Source organism: Haliaeetus albicilla, chromosome 17, assembly GCF_947461875.1.
Source record: "Haliaeetus albicilla chromosome 17, bHalAlb1.1, whole genome shotgun sequence".
NCBI lineage: Eukaryota > Metazoa > Chordata > Aves > Accipitriformes > Accipitridae > Haliaeetus > Haliaeetus albicilla.
Genome location: NC_091499.1, coordinates 15,742,964 through 15,767,468, shown reverse-complemented (window position 1 = coordinate 15,767,468; position 24,505 = coordinate 15,742,964). Strand labels below are relative to the sequence as shown.

The following is a 24,505-nucleotide window of genomic DNA, read 5'->3' as shown; positions in this document are numbered from 1 at the left end:
GCATTAGTAGTCCAGTCTCTTAACACCAGACTATAGACACCATCTGCTTTGCAAAGCCTGCCTGCATCCCCTGATTATATCTTTAGCTTCCTCCACTGCAGTGCCTGCCAGGTGAGCCGCAAAGCACTGCAAAGGCAAAGAAACAGAGGGGCCTGGTGGGGTCATTTCTAATAAGCCGGCGTGTGAATACTAATCAGTGGTGGGGAAGCAGAGGTCACCCCAGCCGGCTTGTTGGCAGGTAGCTGTGTGCTCTGTGGCAGATGGCAGGCATTATCGACTCGCCACAAAGGCCTCGCGCAGAAGCAAGCGCTGGTGCTGAATGATAGAGTTATTGAGATTCTGTGCGAGATGCAAGCAGATGTGATGGTTTCCAGTACCCACCGTAAACAATATGCCAGCAGAATTTTTAAAAAGAGCTTGTGTGTACAAACACGAAGCGGACCTCATTTGAAGAATGCGAGTGCACAATTCCTCTGTAACTCTTTACGCGCCAGGCCGGGCTTCTCGCCGTCGGCACGGCACGCTGAAGTAGGCCTGCCACTGGTATTTTGGGGGGCAACTTTCATGTCGGCAAGTAAAGAATCAAAGTGAAAGATACGCAACGGAGACACAGTATCTAAATACGCGTCCCCCTCATAAGCAAAATAAGGTTGCTGCCTCTAATTACTACTTGGATTTAAGAGAGAATCAGCATTTGTACAATCGATGCATAAAACTGCGCCTCAAAAAGAGGCAGGTGTGTCATCGCTTGCTTTCTCCTTCAGGACCCGCATGTGTGCTATGCTTTGAAAAGTCAGTGGGAACCACACAGAAGTATCTCCTGTCACAATTCGGTTCCAAATACTGCAATCAAAGCTCCTATCCTACAATCAGAAAAGTCAATACTCTTCCACGCGGGTGTAAATCAGGCTATGCAACTCTGATTGCAAGCTTAGGACTTTTAATTCCTAATACAAGCAAGAGGGCATAAGCATGCCCTAACCCTCTGAAATGGTTACTGAGCCACGCTAACCTAATCAAAACACATACATAATGTATGAAATAATCCCTAAAAGATATTTTAGGTGCTTGGGTAATGAAATGATAGGCACCCTTGCAGTCAGCAGAATAAGTCACGGCCAGGTAGTATAGTTCTGAAAGTATGCAGAAAACAAAAAGCCTGTATATGCAATTCAAAGCAGAAATGCCAATGACAAGGAGCAGTTTTGTGACACTGACTTTGAGTATACGTTGCCCGAGGCTGCTGGATTACAAAAAAATGAACAAGCAAAATAAATACTGATAAATACAGGGGATTTAAAGCACATTTCTGTATTTAATCTAAGATGTTTCTAACGCCTACAGGCTTAAAAAAAACATAATAAAAAGTCAGGGTCTCCATTACTCTGTTAAACTCGCACATCAGTACAAAGTGAATTTAAACCACCACCAATTCAAATGGTCAGCATTTTTAGCCTTACAAAATCATTTTATGTATTTGCTAAGAGACCTGTTTGAAGCAAAACATCTCAGAAAAATACATACAACACTGATACCCACCTGCTTAGGATCATAGACCATGAGCCTGTTTTGATACTGTGCTGTGTTTGTTACTCCTCCTGTGAAAGAGGTTATACAGGTTACATTCTTTTTTCATATAAGCAAAAGAAGGACCAAGATCAGGTACAGCAAAATAACCAATTCTAGGGTTCATTTGCTGACATAATTTCATTGTATAACCACCACTTACTCTTACATTCCACTGCACTTTTTAATCTGGTTACAAAATAGTAAGTAGCACACTTGTCAAACATCTAAAAACACAAAATGGCAACGACAAATGCCCTGCACACACACTTCCTTTGTAAACCTAATTCTATGGGCTAAAAACGAGATAAGAATTGATCTGTTTATAAATGACTGTGCATTCAGCCGCTGTCAAGACGCAAAGATGAAACCCATCCCTGTTCCCAGTATGTGATACAGTTTAAAGGAGGAGGAGGTGGCCTTGCATCAGAGAGAAGGAAGAGGTCGGAGAGGAGCTGTGCCTAACCAGGAGCGTGACGTGGGAGACCACTGCCAGCTGGAAAGCATAGCGCAAACCTGTGCAAATGTGCTCACCTATATATTCGAAGGAAATCCTGTATTTAGTCTGTATTTCAGAGAGAACATGTCCTGGCTTAGTTGTAGACTTATGTTGGGAGGTTGTTGCTCCGTAGTGACCAGAAACAGCACTACCATTTACTTTGCAATAATGTTTAGAAAGCAAGGTACAAAGCACCTCAGAAAAGCCCGGAATCAAGTCTGACCCCCATAGATGCCACAAACCATTTACCTCAACACAGTATACATTTAATGCCCGATCATCCTGTTCTCTATTGGTTTTAAATGGCAAATCTCACCGAGCAAACCGGTGGAAACATTCCTCAGTCTCAAGTCTGTAACCTTACCTGCGTAAGCATGTTCTCAAGTGTGCTCAAGCCTCCTGGGGACATGGTGTCACTGCAGCACTGCCACAGATCCCAGTCCCCCCTCTGTCACCACCCTGGGCCCATGGGAAGATGGGACCAGAAATAACGCCTGGAAGCTGCACCTCACCTTCCACCCTGCCAGAAGGTCTGGACATAACTAGGGCATGCCAGTGGCCACACACCAGTGAAACTCATACCGACAAACTTTTATATCACAGTTTTAACAACATGGGCCAATGATGGACAAAATCCACAGCCACGAGAGGAAGGAACTTCGTCTGTCATTACATTTGTTGATGCTTCTCTTTTTGTGAGGACGTCCCGTTTCAGACAGAGCAGCAGCAGAGCTGCTTTCATTCCTGCTGGCTGAGCTATGGCCCAGTCCTACTAAGGCCACTGGGTTCTTTTCTTTTATCCCCAGCCAGTGTTAACATGGCTCCGTGATGGGCAATCCTCATTTTGCCAGCCTCCAGCTGCACCTAGCACAGCATTTTGGTTCAGAGCCATACTGTGGTTTCGAAGCAACGCCCCCACCTCCCACATGTCATTTTAGGCTGTAGGGTGGGACTGCTGTGCATTGAAGTTAAACCAGAAGCTCTGCTCCAGATGTGCACCAGCTGTGCTCCAGTTCCTAATGGAGTGTAAGGGTGTGAAATAATAACCGGTCTTTCAGATGGCTTTGTACCAGCTGAGTACTAGGAATATTTGGTCCAGAAGACCAGAATATATATAGTCCAAAGCCAAAAAAAAAAAGTGAACTGTACATGGAGTAGATACAGAGAATGCAGCACCAAAGTTTTATCTGCTGATCTGCTCCTACTGGGCTGAGCTACTTGCTAACATAGGTGTACCCTCTGATCACTCCAAATAACTTGAGCAAGGCCAAGAATCTGATCAATGGATAGCAGAAACTACAGACAAATCTATTCAAGAGTCTTGTCTTCAACCGCAGTAGCAGGGAGGAATAACAGTTATTCGGGTGCATCCCTGCAAGCACCAGGCTGTACTGGGGCCCCGACACATGGACAGTAGCACAAGCTCCCAGCTCAGAGATGCTTACAGGCTAAGAGACAGCCAAGATGAGATGTAGTCTTTCCAAACTGTTTCCATCACACTACGCCACACACTGCCCATCACAGCACCTGTGAAGTACACACGCAAGAACACGCACTGGAAAGCAATGACTGTTCCGTGTCTAATCTAACAATCTGTTACTGGTCTCTACGCTCTTCACAGTGTTGGTGGCCGTCAGCCACATGCACAAAACAATCTTTTCTAATATCTGTTTTGTAATTTGATTTTCTTTTACATAGTTATTTCCACTCCTAGCGTAATGTTTAAAAATGAGATGTCAGATTAGTATTTTGAAAAATAAAAATCACAGTTATTTGGAAGATTACCTCCAGAATGTTAAACTACAGGAGATGCATCGGAAAAACAATGCTGGGTCATGTATTTTCATTCAGACAGGACACTTTAATTTGGGAGGAAAGATATGGAGGAAGAAGAGAAAGAAGGGGGTTGCTTCCTCGTAAAATAATGAAATAATCAAATAAGCAAAATTATTTACCTCTCTTCACAAAGAGCCCCTCATATCAAGTACACAGCTTACATTTTTTCCCCCGCAATATTGCTCATCTGTGGTGTTTTATCATTACATTCCCTTCACATACCACTCTTCACTTTTAGATTAATCTGCCAAAATGAGATGCTAAGGATTTGCATACAGATTTGACTACACAAAAATAGATCTGGAATTAATAACAGTCTCTATATGTTTTAATTTCTTCTAGACTGGAGTACCCTTGCCTCCAGCAGTATTCTTGGCTTTGAAAGTCATCAAGCTGATTTGTCTGCTCTTAGGTTATGATGCCACATGCTGCTACACTGTCCCCTGCAATCAAAGTGCTCGCAGAGATAGATTCCATGCCTTCCCCTAACAAGTATATTTTATAGATTGGCAGTTTTGATCTCCCCTCCCCAGGGGGATAATCTGCATCTTAACAGGTTTCTATAGATACATCTGTCATTAAATATGCCATCTTATATCTGCATCAATTTTCAAACTCAAGTTCCTCCTAACTTTGAAGTGCTATAGCAAAAGTTTAAAATTTTCTGCCAAAATTCAAATTTAACAAGTCTGCGATGTCCTCTTGAACTATTTTTTTTTTAAATACTCCAGGCAGCTGGGAAAGGGCAAAAGAAGAGCAATATGTCTCTTAAAAAATAGGAAAATGAAAAAAAGTTGAAATGGTACTAAAAATAATGCATACTTTCTCAGAAAAAAATGGGGCAATTCTGAGATAATTTCTTAAACTTCTCTACAGTGCTTTCTATGAGGAAAGGAGGGAAAAGGCAGGGAGGCATCATAACGACACTTGAAAAGAAATATTTGAAAATACAAACCATGCTATTAAATTTGATGTCAAGCAATAGCAGCTAATGTGGTAATAACCCATCAGTTAAAGAAAGAGAAAAAATATCTGGCTGGGTAAATAACAGAAAATTTACAGTTCTGTCGGCACTCGCTGGGCTTTATAAACAGAGCGATGATTGCACACCACTTTGTCATGAGCAGCTTGCTTTGAGGAGTTTCTGGGAGGCAAGGAGTACCCTCGGGACAAGCCTATGTCTTTCTTGCTCTTACAGACAGGAGAACACACTCACAGAAAGCCCAGCACCCAGCTCATGGGCTTACAATGTATTTTTACACTGCCACAGTCACTGTTGCTCGCTCCCTTGCAGGCCATAAACCCTGCTTTTTAAGCTCTCCAAGACTCGTAAGTTCCCAACTCATGCAACAGTGCCCCTCTACATGGGGAAGTTGCTGGAGGATTCCAAACCCCACCTTGTCCAGCCCTTTCCCACACATGGGAAATACTTTGTGTTGTTACAGCCCCCCAGACAGTCCACAAACTGCACTGAAAAACTCCTTCAACAAAGACACTTCCAAAAAGAGAAGGGGGGGAGGCAGTAGATTCAACACCATTTTCCCAATCGAAAATTTATAATCCCTATTTATAACATGTCCTAGTAAGACCCCCATATGACTTGAGAAATCTAATCCAATCCAAATCCCCCAGAAAATCTCACAACTCCTTCCGAAGTCCCCAAGTGCTAGGCTGCGTGCGCGAATCCGAGTTCATTGGGAGATGTGTAAAACTACATGCTGGCAAAGAGCTCCCACGTGTATTCCTTCCAGCAAATCCAGGGAATATATAGAAACGCATGACATGCACCCCAAGGTGCTCTGCTATTTTAAAATAGAAATCTCTCCTCTCTTACACGTCTTACACAAGATAATCCTTCCTCAACATGCAAGCCCGCTGCCTTTTACTTCAGCCAGCCCAGGTGCAGTGAGGACAGCTGAGCTGGAGAATATTCTCCCACCCTAAGGAGTCCCCTGCAAGACACCACCAGCAGCTCTAATTAACTCTGTTCCACCCCGGATGCAATCCAGCTGCAAACAAGAGGGGCATAAGCCCTAGTTTGTTTGGGGGTTGGTTTTGGTTTTTTTTTAATCATTAAGGCCTGATATTTACATTCAATCTAAGAAGAATCAATGGCATCAAACCTACAATGTCAATACCTGAAAGGCGTGAGATCCTTTATCTTTATTCAAATATAATAATAATAAAGAAACACTGTTCCATATACAGACTAAGACTGGGTCACTGAGGCAATTTTTATGTACTTGTTAACCTCCCGCTCCAGGTAATTTCTGTGCCAGCCACACTGCAAAACTTGATTTGCTTAGATACTGTAAATTCTTATTTATTCCAGATCTATTTTTCATAGAATTTTATAGGCATTTACTGAAGAAAAATTTTCTTCTCCTCACAACAAAGAGCATACTGATAGTAAGGTAATATTTTTACACCCCCAAACCACTTGCAAACTCAGAATAATTCCCCAAGATACGTGATCCCATCATTTCCTTGGTCAAAATCTCCACCATTACAGAAAAAAATAATAATAAAAATAAATAAAAAAAAGAAGAAGCAGCTGTTAAATACAAATCAACTGTACAGGGCTGGCTTGCTTACCTCCCCCCCCAAGTTGAGTTGCCATGTGCATGTCAAGTTGAGATTTTAGCTGACACCCTTAAGGTCAGGGAACTCGGACCTCGGCAAAACAACAGCATAATACTTTGCTTTAGAGAAAACTTTTCACATGGTAAGCTCTTGAGCACTTGAGGCGGAGGGGAAGCCTCGTTATCCCCAGCTGCAGGTGCAGGAATGGCCCAGAGCTGAACTGCCTGGCAGAGGTTCCCTGCCCCTCTGTCCCCAGGGGCGCTACACCCAGGCGGGAGAAGGAAGGTTAATGTGTATAGAAAAGTAGGTCTCCAGATTTGCACGTGCGCTCCACGGAGGAGGCAGGCAAACGGGCACAGTTCAAGTTCTTGCTCTTATGGAAAATATTTCCCTGCTTCTATAGGGAATGATTGTTAGTAATGTTGAACTCCAAAGGGTTTGATGCATTTTGTTTCTCTTTCACTCAAATACTTCACTTTTCAAGCATGCAATTCATTTGTGAAAGGGGTCACGGTGTCAGATGTTAACTGGGACCTGTAAGATTCATCTTTCTACAAAATTTCAAAACCATCTGCCCGATGCTGTACTGTCAATACAGAAAACTTATTTTAATGAATTCTCATCTACTTTCTAAAATAAGAAAATAAAATAAAACGTGGGCTGTGAAAAAAATAAAAAAAAAGACGAGAAAAAACGATGACACAAATATAAAAACGTGTTCCACAATATATGGAGCTCAGAAAACTTGAGAACTGAACGCACTTGTGCTGACCAGAGGGTCCGACTAGTTCCAGAGTGCAGAACGCTCCCTCTGAGCCTTCTGGCAGGTTAAAAACCCCAAAGCGGTGGGGGCAGCTTAGGAGTCCCTCTGTCACCTGAAACACCGGCCACCCATCTCCTATTGCCAGTATGTGCTTACACTTACATGGCGTTTTCTTTAGCACACTTCCCCTCCCTGCTGCCTTTGCCATGATTTTATGCTCTATTATTTTTGATTCCTTCTCATATTTGTCCCAAAGGAGCAGCAAAGTAAAGCTGAAAATGAATCCCAATAATAATAATAGAAAGCCCCTAAGTCTAGTCAGCTTTTGATTAGCCAAGCCTTTAGAAGACAAGGTGCTGTAGCAGAGGCACTGATGGTTTGGCTATAGAGTAAGTAAATGGTCGGTGTGCTGGTCATGTTTTGATAACTCTCTCCACTAATACAAGGGCTAGAAACTCATATTACCACTATTTAATTTATTCACTTACTAAAAAACTGGGCACATTTTCATGGTTATCTTGCCAGCTGGCAATAGCAGACTGACTTTGAGAGCTCTTGCTGATGACCCGTATTTCCCAGAAAAAGCAGCAGGGATACAGCTCAGAAACATCCCTAACTCACTAATTTTTTAATTACTTAATTTTAGGCCACATACTTCAAAATTAGGTTCCCTCCTGCATTACTGATTACTCTTATGCTAACACCTTATATTTGATGACGAACAGTGGATTTTTTTCAGCAATGACTACTGATATTTTTGGATAACAAAGCATCTCTCCGTATTCCCCTGCCCCTGAATATATACATACTGCGAGCTACATTCTGGCCCTAAGCAATTAATTAATAATAGAAAGCTAGCTACAGTGATTGTATCTCCACCTACTTTTATTTTTAAAATAATTCTATTCAATACACAGAAACCCATTTTCAATCTGTGAGTACATAATTCAGATCAATACCCTACTTAAGTATTGCATAGTATGCTCTCGTACTTCATAATAACCTGTCAGAATCTAGCAACTCAAAACTGCTAAGCATTTTCTCAAAAACTATACAAAATACAACTGAAAAGTCCTGTCTATCTTATTCCACTGCCTAAACATTGCTCCTTACTGTGACTTTACAACAGAAGTTATGTTGGTAGCATTTTCAAATATAAATGGAACAATACCGATAAAATATTTTTTGTTGTTTTGCCCAGTTTTACAGAGTTCATCTAACAGGCTTTCACTTACCTCTTCCCCTGATTCTACAGCTGTATTAGAGGCATATCCTTGAGCACAATATCACACTGCTTCATTATATAAGTGCAGATTGTATTTAAACACGCAGGCAGGCATGCATTTCACTTACGTAACTAAGCACATTAATTAATCCTCAGCATAATTTTTCCCTTTCCTAGCATATCTGGAAAGATTAAAAGTAATCTTCAACCACTCCCACATTTGACTTAAAAATCCCTATCAAATACTTCCTTGGGGTTTTTTTCAGGTTTGGCTTTTTGGTTTTGGTATATTTTTTTTCCCCAGAAAAAAAATGAAATTAAGAAAAAAATATTACTTTTTTCATGTACTGGAGCAAGGACCACACTGATGGATGTTTCTACTGCTTGTTCAATGATTTTATATGAATATGCTTAACACAATTTCCTAAAAAGCTCTGTTTTTCATAAATAGATACTGAGAAATGTAAACCACGGGGCGGGGGGGAGGCGGCGGGGGGAAGAAATCAAGACACAGCAGTAGTAGCGTCCACATATTTGAATTGCCCATCACAGACACACATCTCTCTCGACTGATAAAACAGGAAAGGTAGTGAATAAACAGGGTAATGCTCTGAACACAGCCCACTGGTACCCTAAAGCAGAAACCCTGTTTCCGTACCATACCTGGGTCTCAAAGCCCACTGTGTGCACACTTCAGGATTAACACACAGCACAAACTCTACAAGACTCCTTCAACGCAAATTGCTGAAGAAAGCAACCCGAAGCACCTGCCAGGGATCTTGGTGATTTTCTGCATTCTGTCATGCTTTTAATTCCGAAGTCATCATTCATTATTTAAGTGTATATGCATAAAAATAGATACCTGCTACATCGCCCACCAATGCTTGGGAACCCATTCCCATAAGGTACTTAATCCATACAGGCAGAAAGGTACATCTGCAAGTTGCTCTGCTAACCTAAACGACATACTTCGAGAAGCACAGCGAAGTCCTAAGTAGCTAACTTAATCTTTCATTCACATACCGTCTTTTCACCAGAGGCATCCCAGACCATATCAAAATCCCCAGAGGCTATCTACACTGAAGATGGCAATCACTGAACATTTTCCTCAAGGGCTGGCCCCATTTACTCATTAACTTCCTTGATAAATATTACAACTTTATAACCTTTCATGACACACTTCTTACTAAAAGGTGGATATTTTTCTGTCAAATCTTCTGTAGACAGCATCAACAATATTCCAAAGTAAATAATACCAGAAAAGTCACTACAAAGACTGATGACACAATGTCCTCAACTCCCATCAATGTGCACATGTAAAATAAACTAACATACCATTTGCAACTCAGTCTGAAATACTTTTTAAGATTACAAGGCCTATGCTTTCATCTCTCTGTGCCATAAAGCTATTATTACATCCACGGAGTCCTGTGCACTTGTTATGGACATTCAGAGCTATGCATGATTTCTAATGAAGGTCATCTTGGCCTGTAACAATATCCTAAAGAGCAAGTGGGAGCAATTCATACATCTGCCTTCAAGCCCCAGATCAACACAAGCCAGCGAGCACTTAATTCTCCATTTCATTATCAGGAATAAATGCAGTGGTACCAGATCATACTACAGAAACTGGATCTTGTTTTTTATTTTTAGGAAGCACACAAAATTTGTCAGCTGAAATTTTCCAAAAGTCCATTATCATTCCAATTCACTGTGATTTATGAACGGCAACTGGAGGTAGCACATATGATATATGCAGCTTTGAAACACAGAGAGATGTTTAGCAGACAAAAAAATATTGTATAGGTCTGTTATGCACCTATACTTCATATCAGGCTTGATTGTACGCTTCCAGGCTTAAATTCTTTGAAATACCCACCTTCTAAGACAAAAATTATCGTAACACATAAACCAAAGAAGATTTATTAGTTTCATTCGAGACAGTATTTTGGTATTTTGTTAGTACCTCAAACTGTGTGAAACGTTTTCTACCTGATATCCAAAGAAGACCATCCACCACATATCCTGCATGGCATGACAGCGATCGATCAAAGGACTGTACAAAGGTCCACTTGTTCTTCTTGGGGCAATAGCGTTCCACTGTAGGTAACACTTGACGCAATTCGTTTCTGCCCCCTACTGCATAGAGGTACTCGTCCACGGCTCCCAGCACAAAGTGTTCCCGACAGTTCTTCATTGGAGCTATCTCAGCCCAAGAGTTAGTGCGGGGGTCGTATCGACAGGCAGTTCTCACCGCACAAGTGCGCCCTGTGGAGTGCTCTGCCTCTCCGCCAGCTACAAAAAGAAAGTCTCCCATGACAGCAACACAGTGGTGGCTTCTCCCTACAGGCATAGGTGCTAGCTCACTCCAGTTTGCAATCCCTGCGATATGAACGTTCTCTTGATCTACTGGATTGAAGTATCTCAATTCCTTCACCTTACAGATTTCACGTTTTTTCCCACCGATAATGTAAAGAGTGTCTGACTGGAAGCGAGGTTTTGTCCTTCTGGTTTGCCAAACTGGCTGTGCATAGACGCTCTGGTGGTAAGCCAAGGCCTCATTAATAAGTGCTGTCGCACTTTCACTAGCTTGGACAAGAGGATGAGAAAGAGCTACGGTATGCAGTGTATCCACATCCATAAGGCCAAAGCGGACATACTGGAGGAGTTCATCCATGTACTGGTAGCGGCAGTTGTGTTCCAACCACCTCACAGCCAGCTAAAAGTGGGGGGAAGGAAGGGAAAAACAAGACACCAATTATTTGTGTACAATTCTGTCAAAATTTGATCTTTTGAAAATTGCTTGCATTCCAAGACGAGCTACATACTTGCCTCTGTAGTAATATCAATCAATATAAAAAGCAGACACGAAAGCATGTGAGTCAACATAAAAGATACCTACTAAAGCTCCATCTATAATATACATAAAAGCATTGTATTGCACCAGTCCCCCTAAAGAATTTCCACAGCATTACCAGACTGCAATACTGCTATGTGGTACTCTTGCTGTGCAAACTGTTAGTGATGCTGTAGGAGACCACAATATCCCAGAATCAAGCTGCTGGAGCAATAATATAAATGTAAGGACTATGTGGTCACTGGAGACCGCAGGTACACTAGAAAGAAAAGTAAGATTACAGTTAGATGATTAGAAAGAAAAGCCCTTTCTCCCCTCCATCTTTCATTCCATTTATGACAAAATATTGAAGGAATATAACAAAATACATACAAAATACTTCAATATTTTTTCTTCCTTCTTCATTTATTTTATTCATAAAGTGGAGAGAGGTGTAAAGGGACAGAAATTAAGGCAGAGAAGAGAGAAGCAGAGAAAAGGCTCTGCTGGTTTGGGACTGACAGAAAGCAGCAAGAAAGACTCTAAAACTGTTCAGCAACTGCAGCTGGCATCAACAGCCAAAATTAAACATAGCCTTTAAATTACATAAAGCGTATTGAATCCAACCAACTCTAAAAAGAGGCTAGAAAGGGCCTAAACCATTTCAAGAACTGTTGTGTAACCTCCAGAGATGAAGATGCCCAAACTTCCTCAGTAAAACCATTCCCATGCTCAGCTATCCTCTCAGATTTTCCTTTTACCTATGCAGGAGCTCTAAACCCTTCAACTCATTGCCCCATTTTCCACCTTTGGGTTCATATTCCAGAGCTCAGGAACCCCCAGACCAATCCTTGAAATTGATCCATCCATACAGGACGAAAAGCAGTTTACTGCCTTCCTTTTCACCTCCACCTCTGATGCATTTTAATATGTGTGTTGTGATTTCTTCTTTTCTGAATGAAAAAGTCTCTCAATCTATCTTAGGTCACATTTTCCAAACCTCTGTGGCTTGGCTCACAGTTCTCTGTTATTGAAAGGAAATCACACTCTTTCTTAATGTTTGCTGCTGCAAACTGGATATAATCTTCCTCTTAAGGCTGTAGTAGTAGCAAATAGATTGGAAGGATCTCTTTGATTGTAACAATCTACGCCATTCTTGTTTGTACATCACTATACAAGACTGTTGGTGCACTATGATATTGCTGATTTATATTTAAGCTTATGATGGAGTACTATTCCAACCTCTTTTTTCTGCAGAACTCCACAAAGTGTCACCCTTTCTGTGTCATTACTGAACTCTCTACTATTTACTTCAGACTGCTGCTCCAATCTGTCAAGATCATTCTCAATCCTAATTATGTTTTCAAAAGTGCTTGAAGACCATTCCACCTTCTGACTGTCTGAAAACAAACCCCATATTATTCTTTCATCCAAGTCATTAACAAAGACAATGACTAGTTTTGGATGAGGACAGACTCCTCTACATGATACTTCATTTCATCCTGACAAAGAACTCGTGGAGCAGGAGTTTCTAACTAGCTGTGCAATAAGAACGGTTTCAGCTAAAACTTCCTGCCCTGTACTGCTCATGGGAATGTCACATGCAGGAGCTGAAAAGAAAGGCTTCTGTTACTTATGGCTTTCATATATGCATGGGGTATCAAATTTCTTGCTGCTTCTGTATTCTGTCAGAGAGGGAAGATGACAAACCAAAACCATGTTCTTATTAAGATTAATTTGAAACACTTTTTCTCCACTGTGCTATTCAACCCCTGTGAAACAACAGATCAATGAAGGGCATCAAAAATTGCAACAGTAGTTCAGTCAGTTAAATGCTGCAGGGAGTTTCAAAATGTGCATCAGCTATATGTATTGAGACTTGCTAGTAAAAGTTGTTAATTCAATATATTTGAAAGTGTTTATGGACTTGAAATCATTGAAAATATTCATATGTTCTAAATGCACCAAATCCATGTGTCAGGTGTCTCCTACTGAGTGGTTTTAGGCAACTCCCTACTCCATGTCTTAGGCCATGTGAAACATCCCTCAAAGTCTTCAGAGGCACTTAGCTCTCATCATTGACTAGACACTTGAAATTGAAGTGGAATTGAGACTATCTTCATCATGGTGAAGACACCAACTGAATTCATATCAACTGAATGATGTGTAGGTTGCTACATTAAAAGAGAAGAATTTACAAAAACTGAGTTCTTATCTGTCATCACTTGCATCCAACAGATTGGTTTCTTTTGCTTCTAGTACATGCCTTCACTCACATCTAAAATGGCATTGTGGAGGTATCACCTGTGCTATAATGACAGACATTACAGACTCTTAAAAGACATACACTGATGTAAACCTGGTCTTGGTAACCACAAGGCTTTTAAAAGGAAGTTTAAAATTAATGCCTGTTAATATCTTAGAACTTCACTCTTCCTCTTTCCTTTACTGTCCTCCCTCCCGTCCCCCAATAAATACTATCTAAACACACAAGCAACACTACATACATTTATACCTTTCAAAGACACAGTATCTGCATTCATTTCTGCATATGGGATGTGTGACGATCTGCAGCACAAGGGATGGACATTGCCATTACAATACATTTTCTCTGCTGCATGAAGTTTGGCAAAAGCAACTTGGTTTATGCTGAGTTTGGTCTGTACTGAGAATATTCCTGGAGTTGTAAAAAATGTTTCACTGAAACCAATAATGCTTAACGTTTCTCTAAAATGATAGAATTTCTAAACCACCACAGTGATGGTGCAAAGTGATACAAAGATTCCATTGGCACTAATAGGAGACGTACAATCTATTCCCAGTCTTGAACCAAAACTTTTTCCGTCCTTTCCTACACTATTTCATCCCCACTCAGCTGCCCTGCATCTTTATTTATGAAAACTTTTGAATCTTCCTAATTAAATTTATTGCAACCTCCTTGGGATTCTCTACATGCTGCACCAAGAGGTATCTTTGGTCTACGCTACTTCCACCTCTCCTTTCTGACAAGCAACTGCAACAGCAATGCGGGGGGTAAGGTGAATCCCAGGCTGTCTTTTGTGTAGGTTGCTACTGGCTCTTACCAGACTCTGAGGTCAGTTTGCAGTGGAGTACTGCAGTTTACCGTATTAATTTAGAAAGCAGGGCTAAGAACCCTGCACATCACTATATCACCTGGATGGTCTGTCGGCATCTGATAATCAGCAGAGAAGCTCTACTGCATCTTAGGGAGGCAAATATAACTCTTGTGAACATATGGCAGAAATGCAAACTTCCATGTAAGATATCAGCAAACATCTGTATATTTATCAATGCAAGTTCTACCACCTTTACTCAGTTTTTGTTTAATCCAGACTTAGGAACCTGGTGTCTACATAGAAACTCCAAAATTCCCCCCATCTATACACTAATTATAGCACCTATTTTTTAGCCTCTCTGGCAGTAGTGATTAGCAACTATAATCAATATTAGCAAAATAAACTCAAAGCCATTATACGCTTTATGACACTGCAAGGAAAGACATTCAGGCTTCTCTAAGGAAATGCCAACAGCACTTGAAATTACAACTGTGTTTAAAACGCAAACAAGTAAGCAAGCAAAAAAAAAAATAGACCATTCACAGTTTTGAGGTTTAAAATATTTGTATCGCTGTTAAATAATTTACAAAAATAAGGAAAGACTCCTACTCCTAGTGCCCTATAGGCAAATTCTGTTTAAACTGCTAGAAGCTTCTTTTCTATTAATTTTAATGTATGAGTGTGAGAGAAACGGAAGCTACAGCCTAGTGCCTATATCAACTTTAATAAATAATATATTTTGCCATATTCATCTTCTAAACTAAGTAAATGACAAAAGTAGACCCTCAGAAGGACAAGATTTTCAAACCAGATTAATTCTCTTATTCTAAAGCCTTAACCCAAAGGATTTTCCTTCTCCAAGGTTACATTACTTGATTTAGCAATGGAGTACATTCTCAAAACGTGGAAAGATGAAAAATATATTGTGGCACAGTTGGAGCGTACATCTAAGCCCACCTGCATGTAGGATTGTGATTTCATTGCATTTCCAACAGCTGCTTCTGCTTTCAGCATAGTGCTTCGACAGTCCATTTCCCAGAGCCTCAGAGCATGGTCCTTCCCTCCCTGCTGCTAATGGTGTAGGTACTACATACATACCACAGCCAGAGAGGACACAGAGGCAGTGGAGGTTAAAGCTGATTTAAGAGTTTCACTCCTGTTGAGGATAGCCCTGCAGTAAGTAGTTACCTGGTCTTTTGGGCTGCCAGCTATCCCAGGAACCAAGAGAGGCGGTGTGCCTGTGCCTTGCCCATTCAACACCCCCCTGCGATCCTTCTCACGCCACTCTGCTGGGAAAGGCGCCAGACCTTCACTTGACATCACAGCAAGTTTAGTAACCAGAAAAGCCAAGCTATTTTATGAGTGCAAAAACTTCGACATACTCATTAGACCCAGGTTCACTTGGAAACTACTTTAAGTCACAAAGTCAGCGTCAGGGAAAGTTTATGTCCACAGTATTCTGAGAAAGAAAACGCTCCTCTAAGCCTGCGCTCTGTGAGAGGCAGGGGCCATGGGAACTCCATTAAAGTCCTCCTGGTCTGCTCTTTAGTTGATGTATTCATTTTGTAGCCCTACAGACTGCAAAGGAATTATGCTAGTTTATACCATCTAAGGTCTCTAATAACTGAGATGAAGCCCAAAAGTGACAGCAGCAGAAAAAATGAGGAGTTCAGAGGTTTGGGGTTTTTTTAGCAACAACAAATAAAAGGAAACATTAAATTTATAAGGTTTCAAAACAATGAGTTCAGATATATTCAACACAAATTATCCGATTTCTGCCTGACAATCTGATGATAATATATACCAGGGAAAGGGAAAGAACCACAAATCTCTTCTTTCAACACAAATCTCACCTGAGCAGTCCTTCTGTTGCTTAACATAGGCAAAAATTTTCAGCCAGAAAAAAAATCAGATTAATATCTTTGTATCATTAGCATATTGGACAGTGCTACAGATCTGCTCCTATTGATCGTTAAGCGAAGAAGAGTCGTGAAAGCAACACAGTTACTACAGCAATCACTTTAAGGCACCAAGGGAACTTCAAAAAGCAAAACTTTGACTTTACTAGTCCAGTGTTTGAGAACAGTAGAAATACATATTTTGGTTGTAAACCTGCACATGCTTTGGCCTTTTGTTGGATTTTATGTAACTTGGCAAGCCTCAGGTGCTCCAGACTGGAACCTCTTGCCTCAAAACCACCGTCTGTCTCAGTTGGCTATTGTCAACACCACCCTGGCTCTGCAAATCTCAAGTCCAGGAGCAGAATCTATGGATAAACCAGGACATTTACTAAAGCTCTGAAACAAAGTCCACTGAAGGCTATGGAGGAACCTCCACCTTTTTAAAATGAACAGGGATTTCAAAAGGGCCTGAATTTGGATCTCTAAAGTGTCTTATTAGTCTTCTCTCTCTCTTTCTCCAGAGACTACAAAGGACAAAACCCAAAGGGTTTAGGATATTCATTTAAGCATTTTATTTAAGTAAGGTGAACTAAATTGGTCTGTATCACCCATTTAAGGATAAAAACACATGGGTGAAGAATTCTTGCTGGGAAAAAAAAGAACACCACACACACACACACACACGCTTTTTCAAAGTCATGAGTTGCATGTGAATATTTTTAGAAGTTAGTAACTAACCACACAGCACAGCCTCCAGACTCTCTTTGCAATCCTATCAATCAGGTACTACCTTACAGTTGTGGGCAGCAGGGAAAATGAGTGGCTCAAGCCTAGATGCAGGAGAGCCTTAAAGATAGAAATCTTTTTCTTCTTTTTATTTTGAATTAAAAATGTGCATAAAAATAAGACTGTAATGAGCTGTATGTAGAACAATCAAAATTATGAGGTATTTGCATTTCTTTTGCACCTTGAGCCAAACAACTACAAAATTATGCATAGGATTCTCTCAATCTGAACACAGTAAATATTAATAATCTCTGAATCAGCAATGAAATGGCTTTTGCCCCTGAACCCTGAAGAGAGACTTTCCAACTCAAAAAGTTGTAGTACAGTGACTGAGACCATATTTACAAGGCACCGAGCTGAGGCATATGTGTGTAGCGTGTGAAAATAAAGCTGTGCCATCCCCCACCCTCTTTACACAGAGGCATTTTAAAATTACCTGTTTGTCAGTTTTACAAATGTGTGTCTACGTAAGCAGCCCCCTGTGTGGCGCTGCGTTAGCAAGCAGGCACACTTTCATTTGCACATTCTGATTTTACAATCAGAATTAAAACACTTGCTCTGTTCAGGGTGAATTGATAAACAGGGATTTTAAAATTTCTTTTTTTTTTTTTTTTTAAAGTGAAAAATGAAAGAAAAATGTTCCTCTAGATGTATTATGCCTTTGGGCTCCATTTGAGGGAAGGGGAAAAAAGACAGAGAAAGCTACTGTGAAGGTCACAGAGTGAAAGAACTTCCTCAGGGCACAGAATAAATTAAATCCCAAGGAAAAAATAAAATGTGATTTCCAGAGTGTGAGGCACAAACTCAAAATGACAATGATTGACAGCCAAACTATATCCGTGCAATATCGAAGACTGCACGTTCTCATTTACCTCAGTGTAGCCAGCAAGCGCCCATTAAACATCCGTCTGATGCCCAAATTAACCTTCTTGGCAAACTGAAAGAGGCACAAACTATCATAATCAACCTTTCATTATCACAGCAGCCTCTAGTTAAAGGGTCAGAATAATTGTGCCATCAGAGCCCTGATTGTTTTCAATCAACAGACGACTGGAGTGACAGCTCAGTGATGGAGTAGTTTGATGAAACCGCACCAGGCCTAATCAGAGCAGATGAAAGGAAGGCATGATTGGTGCAAATGAACAGTCGTGCCTCTCTTTTTCATTTACAATCTGAAATTACTCTTAAATTTACAGGGTTTTTTCTCCCTTATGAGTACCTCTGAAAGAATGTTTGACTTATTATGAGTTCTGACAGTGCAGAGTTATAAAACACAGGTAGGGTTTTCAGCCCAGGCTTTAAGTGGGTATTCAGCATAATTTTAACAAATTCACTCTTGAAAAGCACAAAATGACTAAAGACTTCCAATGACCTAACCTTTCAGTGCTGTTTGATTAGCAGAACAATTTATCACGGCTCACATTCTTCATGATAAGAGAAGATTAAAAAAAATGGGCAAGGATCTCTTGCAAATGTTTTCTCATAGCCAATATATTTATTCCATTATTGCTCTCCTGTTCTCTCTCACACATACACACAAAAAAGAAAAAAAAATTAAAGAACACTGCATTAATAACCCTTTTCCTCTTAGAATGAATAACGGAATCCAAGCAAGGGATTGTTTGGAGATGAAAGCAGAGACCAATTATCATGCCACTGACAGCATCAATATTTAGTTTTCTGGTGGGTTGTGTTGTTCATTCCCACATTCTAAAGGATGGGAAATTAATTGATCCCACTAGGTGTTTCTTACCTTACTCATCAGCACAGAATCAGAGTGCCTCACAAATGGGGGCGGGGGGGGGGGGGGGGGGGGGGGAGAGGAACTGCAGGCTGCTTAGGCAAAATTTGGAAAGAATGGAAGATTCAAGTTTCCTTCAGCTACAGTTCACTTCCCCTCCCAGCCTCACCCAGCTCCAACCACATGGGTTCCCATCCCGACAACGGCACTGTAAGGAAGGTGCAGTAAATAAAGAGAACCTCTTTGTACCTCTGAAGGAAGCAAGTATTTCAAATGACAAGGAGTAAATCTTCTGTTCTGTGATCTTGGTCATCATCAGACGTTCTCTAGTCTGTCAAGCATCACAAAACGCACACCAATGTTCAGGTCAGCATAGCAAAACAAAAAAGCAGCTTAGAAGCAAAGTAATATTTGCCTGAAGGGGGAGTAGATAGAGAAGGCTGATCCCAACATGAAAGGCTTTTAAGAAATTTTGTTTCCTGTACCTTTTCGTCACACTACAGAATGGACGTTTTAATTCCTTAAAAGTTTGGGGCTGTAAGCAGAATATTCATCTGAGTGGAAAACACACAAGTGCCCTCAGCTGAAGCAGCTGTGAGCAGGCTTGCACATCCTTGTGGACACAGAGGATGCCATTTTCACTTGTTCCTGTTTAATTTATTGAAGTCTACTGTTGATGTAAGCAAGCTGAAAGGACAAGGCTCTCTGGTGCTCTTTCTTTGTACAGTGAGGAAAGTCTTACTATCCTCAGGTAGCATGAAAGCTCCAACCCAGCCCAATTAAGGAAGCTCTATTAGCTCCAAGTCTTAGATAAAAGAAGCATGACAGAAGTTGCCCAGTCTGCCAGTGATTTGGCAAGTACTTCCCCCGACAGTGCTTCCACTCGGTTGACAGCTGTTTCACCTTTCCTCTTGTTTCAAATATTAAAAGACCCAACCTTTTCCAAGTATAAAGACACTGTTTACAATATACATATGGATTTAGTGAACTCTTGGGAATGACCCCAACACATTCCTAACATGCCAGTGAAGAAGGGAAGTAACAGCTTGGGAAGCTGCTACCACATACTTTGCTGGATGGAGCAGAGAGAAGGCTCAGAAGCAAACATGCTTCTCCCTGCCAAATAGCAAAGTCTCACATTCACATTTCCCCACCACGAGGATCACACCACATATTCAAAGACACTGTCATTCTACTATTTGGCCCCAACTCCTACTCAGCCATCCCCACACTAGTGCTAGACCCCTGCTTCAGTAGTGGCACCAGCTTTGTGTAGAAGGGGGCCCCTGAAGTGCATTCCCAGACTGGAGTCTGAGAGCACCGCTGGCAGGAAAGACAAAACGTGCATCCTTCCAGACTCAGCCGTAATCACTGCCATCCAGTCACAGACCCAAAGCTTCACAGACAGCCAGGGTTTGGAGGACTGAGGGATCAGACAGTAGGCTCAGGCAATAGAGAGGGAAGCCAAATATGAGTTATGACTTCAGGAAATACATGGCCCAAAAGGAAGATTAGAGTACCCCAAGGTTCATTAGATCTGGAAAGCGAAAGCACTTGTTAGTGTACGTCCCCCTGACCTCTTATCAGTCTCCGCAAAAGTTGCAGTGGATTTGTCCAGAGTACTACTTTAGGAAGCTCTTGGTCTGCTAAATAAGAAGTGCTATATCTCTTGGTTGGAGTTTTGCTGGTTTGGGATCTATATGATGTCAAGATGACAACCTGCAACTTTCAGAACACCAGCCCTGTAAGCCACTATCCAAGACACGGAAATTTGATTTTGATCTTTCAGCACTGAATAACAGGCAGCAGAGTTGTTGGCCAAAGTCTCTCTAGCAGCACAAATGATGCCTTTCGTGATATTATACAGCGATTAAAGTAGAGGTACATAATGCAGCTGTACTAATAGCAAACATTTATCAAAATTAATGGCATTAAAGTCAATCACAATGTATTAAAAATACTCCTCAATTTTTCTCAAGTGCTGATAAGATCTATCATCTTAAAGCATTTAAGCTGTAAAGCATCAACCACCAGTTGCCCGATTTCCTCACAGGGCTGCTAGACAAAAATATTGTCCTGCACAGTCTTCAACAGGTACATGGGGATACATAACCTACATGTCTTCGGTAGGTTTCTTAGTCATAATTAAACAGCTCCATTAGTAACAAGTTTCACAGCTGTATTTCCGTCTCAGAAATTTTTAATAGACGTTTCCACACGACATCCTTCTGAGGAAGGCAGGAATTCTTCATACCAAAGATAAACTCTCCACCAACCAAATCCAGTCCCTTGCATTCTCATTCCAGTGCTTTACCGCAAGCTTTCTTCCTCCCTCCCTAGTGCTACATAATGATACTGGCCTTCCCAAAAGGGACATTATTTTATCAAAAAGGTTGTGAAAGAGCTACTGTTAGTTTCATTTTTTATGTATGTGTTTCCTATGAAACATATAGAAAAAAATGTCAGTTTTATAATAACTAGTTAAGAATAGAATGTACACTTTTCCAATTGTATTCACTTTTTTTTTAAACACACTTTATCCAATGCATTTATTTTCCCATTTCTTATATTTACTGGAAATGAGACTAGACAGAAGCCTACCTAGAAGACATTGACTAACCTCACTAAAAATATTTCAGCTTTTTAGACCTGCAATAACTATGATCAAAAATCAGTTTTACAAAAGGCTAGCTGAACTACATTAATATATAACATTATATATGGTAATGAATCATATTATATTAAAACAAAGAATTGTTATAATGGAAAAACTAAACTTTTCATCTACTCGAGCTCAAAGTGAAGTAAGGTAGAGACAGAAGGTAAACTCTCAGCTGTTGTAAATTATCACAGCTCATGGAGGTTTGCCATTTTACACCTTCTGGGGAATCTGAACTTCAAAATTATATAGCACTTTCCTTCCAAGTATCTCAAAGCAATTTATAAGCAGTAAAACTTGAGCTTCTCTGAGAAGTGTACATTTCAACCATTTTCCCAACATGGGAACTAAGAGAGAGAAAAATTAAGTGAGATAACAGAAGACATCAATGGTACAGCTGACATGTGATCAAAGTCTTCTGTGCACTCAAGCTGTCCACAGCTGAGTCTCTTTATTTCCACAGGATTTTGGTAGTGGAGTTTTTGTGCTCCGTGCCACAGAATGAAGCCTGGTAAGATGCAGCTATCTGAAACTGAGAAGAAAATGGATCCCTAAATACCATCTGACAAAAGTATTTGAGATATTTTTGCAGCTGAAAAGTACACCTCCATACAGGCAATAAAACACTGCATTTTTTCTTAACCTTCTTGGAGCAGCAAAGACAAAACTATCCCATAGAGTGCTTCAAGAGAACTCTGTTCTTGTGTGATCAAGTCCTCAAACCATGGAGTAGTTTCCTTCAGAGTAATTTGGAGCTTCTCTACAAAGGCAGACCTACAAATGTGCTTCTTCCATCTAACTCATTCTTCTGCTATGACAGAAGGACAAGCAAGATCCAGTGCAAACCCAAGCAATAACACTCCATATGTACAACTGTGTATTTAAAACCTGTATGAACTAGTGTGTAGTCCCTGTTGCAACAGACTTTACAGCTACCCCACTACTGACAACCACTCTATTTTCCTGTGCACTGCAATGACTATCACACCTGGGAGTGTACACAGCTAAAATAAATGAGCTGGGATTGATCACACTGGAAAGGCTCTACTTACTCCTGCAATCAAAGTAAATTTTGTTTTAACAGGATCATCAGAAAGGAGTGTGCAGGGTGACAATCTATCCAGAACAAAGCAAAGCAAAGCAACAAAACGAAACCCAAAATGTGGCATCTGGACAGAGAACCTCACCTTTTCCTTTCAAACAGGTCCAGCCACAGACAGTGAGAAGTGACAAGCAAGTCCCACCCCATCATAAACATTCCTAAAATGTAGCTTCACAGGTTCCTAAAACCTATGAAGCCTAATAGATCTGCCTCTCTTTAATAGCTGGATCAAATGCCATCCATTTTCTAATGCATCACAAAATGCTTAAGAGTTTGGACCCTCCATCATTTGTTGTGATGGAAAACCAACATTGCTAGGTGCTTTATCTCTGGTAAGTTTTTCTGAAGTTGCAATGAACATATCTCTTCATAAACACAGCTGTCTAACTAGGGCTCTTAACTGTGATTTGATTTCAGTTGAAGGAGCAAAGTTTATGATAGCATTTCTCTTTACTCAAACAGCGTGAGGACAGAGCACACGGGAGGTGGAAGAAGAGGACCTCCTGCAGCCAGCAGCCATTATTTCAAAATCTAGAATTGCTCATTTTTGGTTTTAGAGGAAACATCAAATGCACTGAAACTTTACATAGCCACACTTAGCACTAAAATAAGTTGCTGATACATAATTATAAGTGGAAATGACAATCTTTCATCACCCAATACACATTGTTTTTATTGCTATTCCTCTCATTATTTTTCCCTCTGAAATACATTTTAGAATATAGCTGTTCTCTGCAGAGACAGGAATCTACAAGCGTTCACCAGTAAAAATTGTTTAGACAATGAAATAGGCACAAAATCAACAAAATTCTATAAAAAATGCAATTCAGCTCTGTGAAAATTAGTCTAAATGGTTCTTGAAGGTAAAAAGATTCCTATTCCTTTCTTCCCTATTGTTAGGGCATCATTTTCTACAGATTTAATAAGCAAATCCAACAAATCACGTAAAAATGTATCATTTTCTATAATAATCCTGACAACAGCTATACAGGACTTGTATGTCATTAATATCGTAGGTCACACACAAAAATGTACATCAAAGCACATACTCTCCTTAATAGGTTTGTATATATGTATGCTCTCAACATACCATGTTACTACAAAATCACCAAGGTCAATTTTTCAAAGTGAAATCACCTGGTGGTTTTATTTATTTTTTTAAAATGAGTGATATCACCAGCACCTTCACAAGACCTTTATTTCTATTTTGTTCTGCTTTACTATTTTAATGAACCAAATAAGCCCTTTGACAAGGACAGTGTCAGCTTACCCTTCTGGGTGTCACAGCTTTCTCCCAGCTACTTCACCCCCACAGTTATCAAACATTAGCCACTGAAGTCCATGTTACGCATTAGTAAACCCGATTTTTCAACTCTGAAGCACTGCTAGAACCTCATTTTGATATGGACAGGCCCACTAATATTAACTGTGGGAACGTTTAGGCGTTTTCCTGTCAGCAGACAATTTACTTCTGCTTTCTCAAGTCCCATGAAGAATGTGCCTCAGAGGACAGCATGACAACAACAAAGTTACGTAGGTATTTTAGGAGTTGGTATTTCTTTTGGCTGATTTTTCACAAAGGGATATTTTTTCTCCATTGCTTTTTTAAATATAAAACCAACAAGGAAGTACACTAGCAGAAGCTCACTCAGCTTTTTTGAGAAGAGAATAGTTTCCCTTTTTAATCAAATCACTTCTTCTCAATGATGTCAATTTTATTGACTTTGATTTAATCCCCACATGATAGGCTTCAGATTAATGCAGGACTTGTATTATTTTTAAGTGATGAGTTAATTTTTCGAAATCAACCAATTGTCCTAAGAATGTTATTTCTTTTAAAAAGAGACTTAAACACCGAGAGCCACATTAGTAAATGCTTTTAAGATCCCAAACGTATCTCATGAATTGGGAATGTCAGAACTTCCTTACTA

At 40.4% G+C, this 24,505-nt stretch overlaps 1 protein-coding gene and 1 long non-coding RNA gene across 8 annotated transcripts in view; both read right to left on the bottom strand.

The window, feature by feature from the left end:
- Positions 1 to 24,505, bottom strand: part of LOC138689559 (uncharacterized) — a 217,290-nt gene that overhangs the window by 44,960 nt on the left and 147,825 nt on the right. The window lies entirely within an intron of this gene.
- KLHL32 (kelch like family member 32) overlaps positions 1 to 24,505 on the bottom strand; it is a 122,600-nt gene that overhangs the window by 6,396 nt on the left and 91,699 nt on the right. For 2 of the 6 annotated variants that reach the window (XM_069804903.1, XM_069804904.1), the window contains 2 exons: positions 10,465 to 11,191; positions 1,540 to 1,598 (listed from right to left, as the gene is read on the bottom strand). In XM_069804903.1, the coding sequence (XP_069661004.1) occupies positions 1,540 to 1,598; positions 10,465 to 11,191 (786 nt within the window). Of the gene's footprint in view, positions 1 to 1,539; positions 1,599 to 10,438; positions 11,192 to 24,505 lie in introns of those variants that run through there. The other 4 variants (XR_011328430.1, XM_069804907.1, XR_011328429.1 and 1 more) reach the window with 3 other exon arrangements.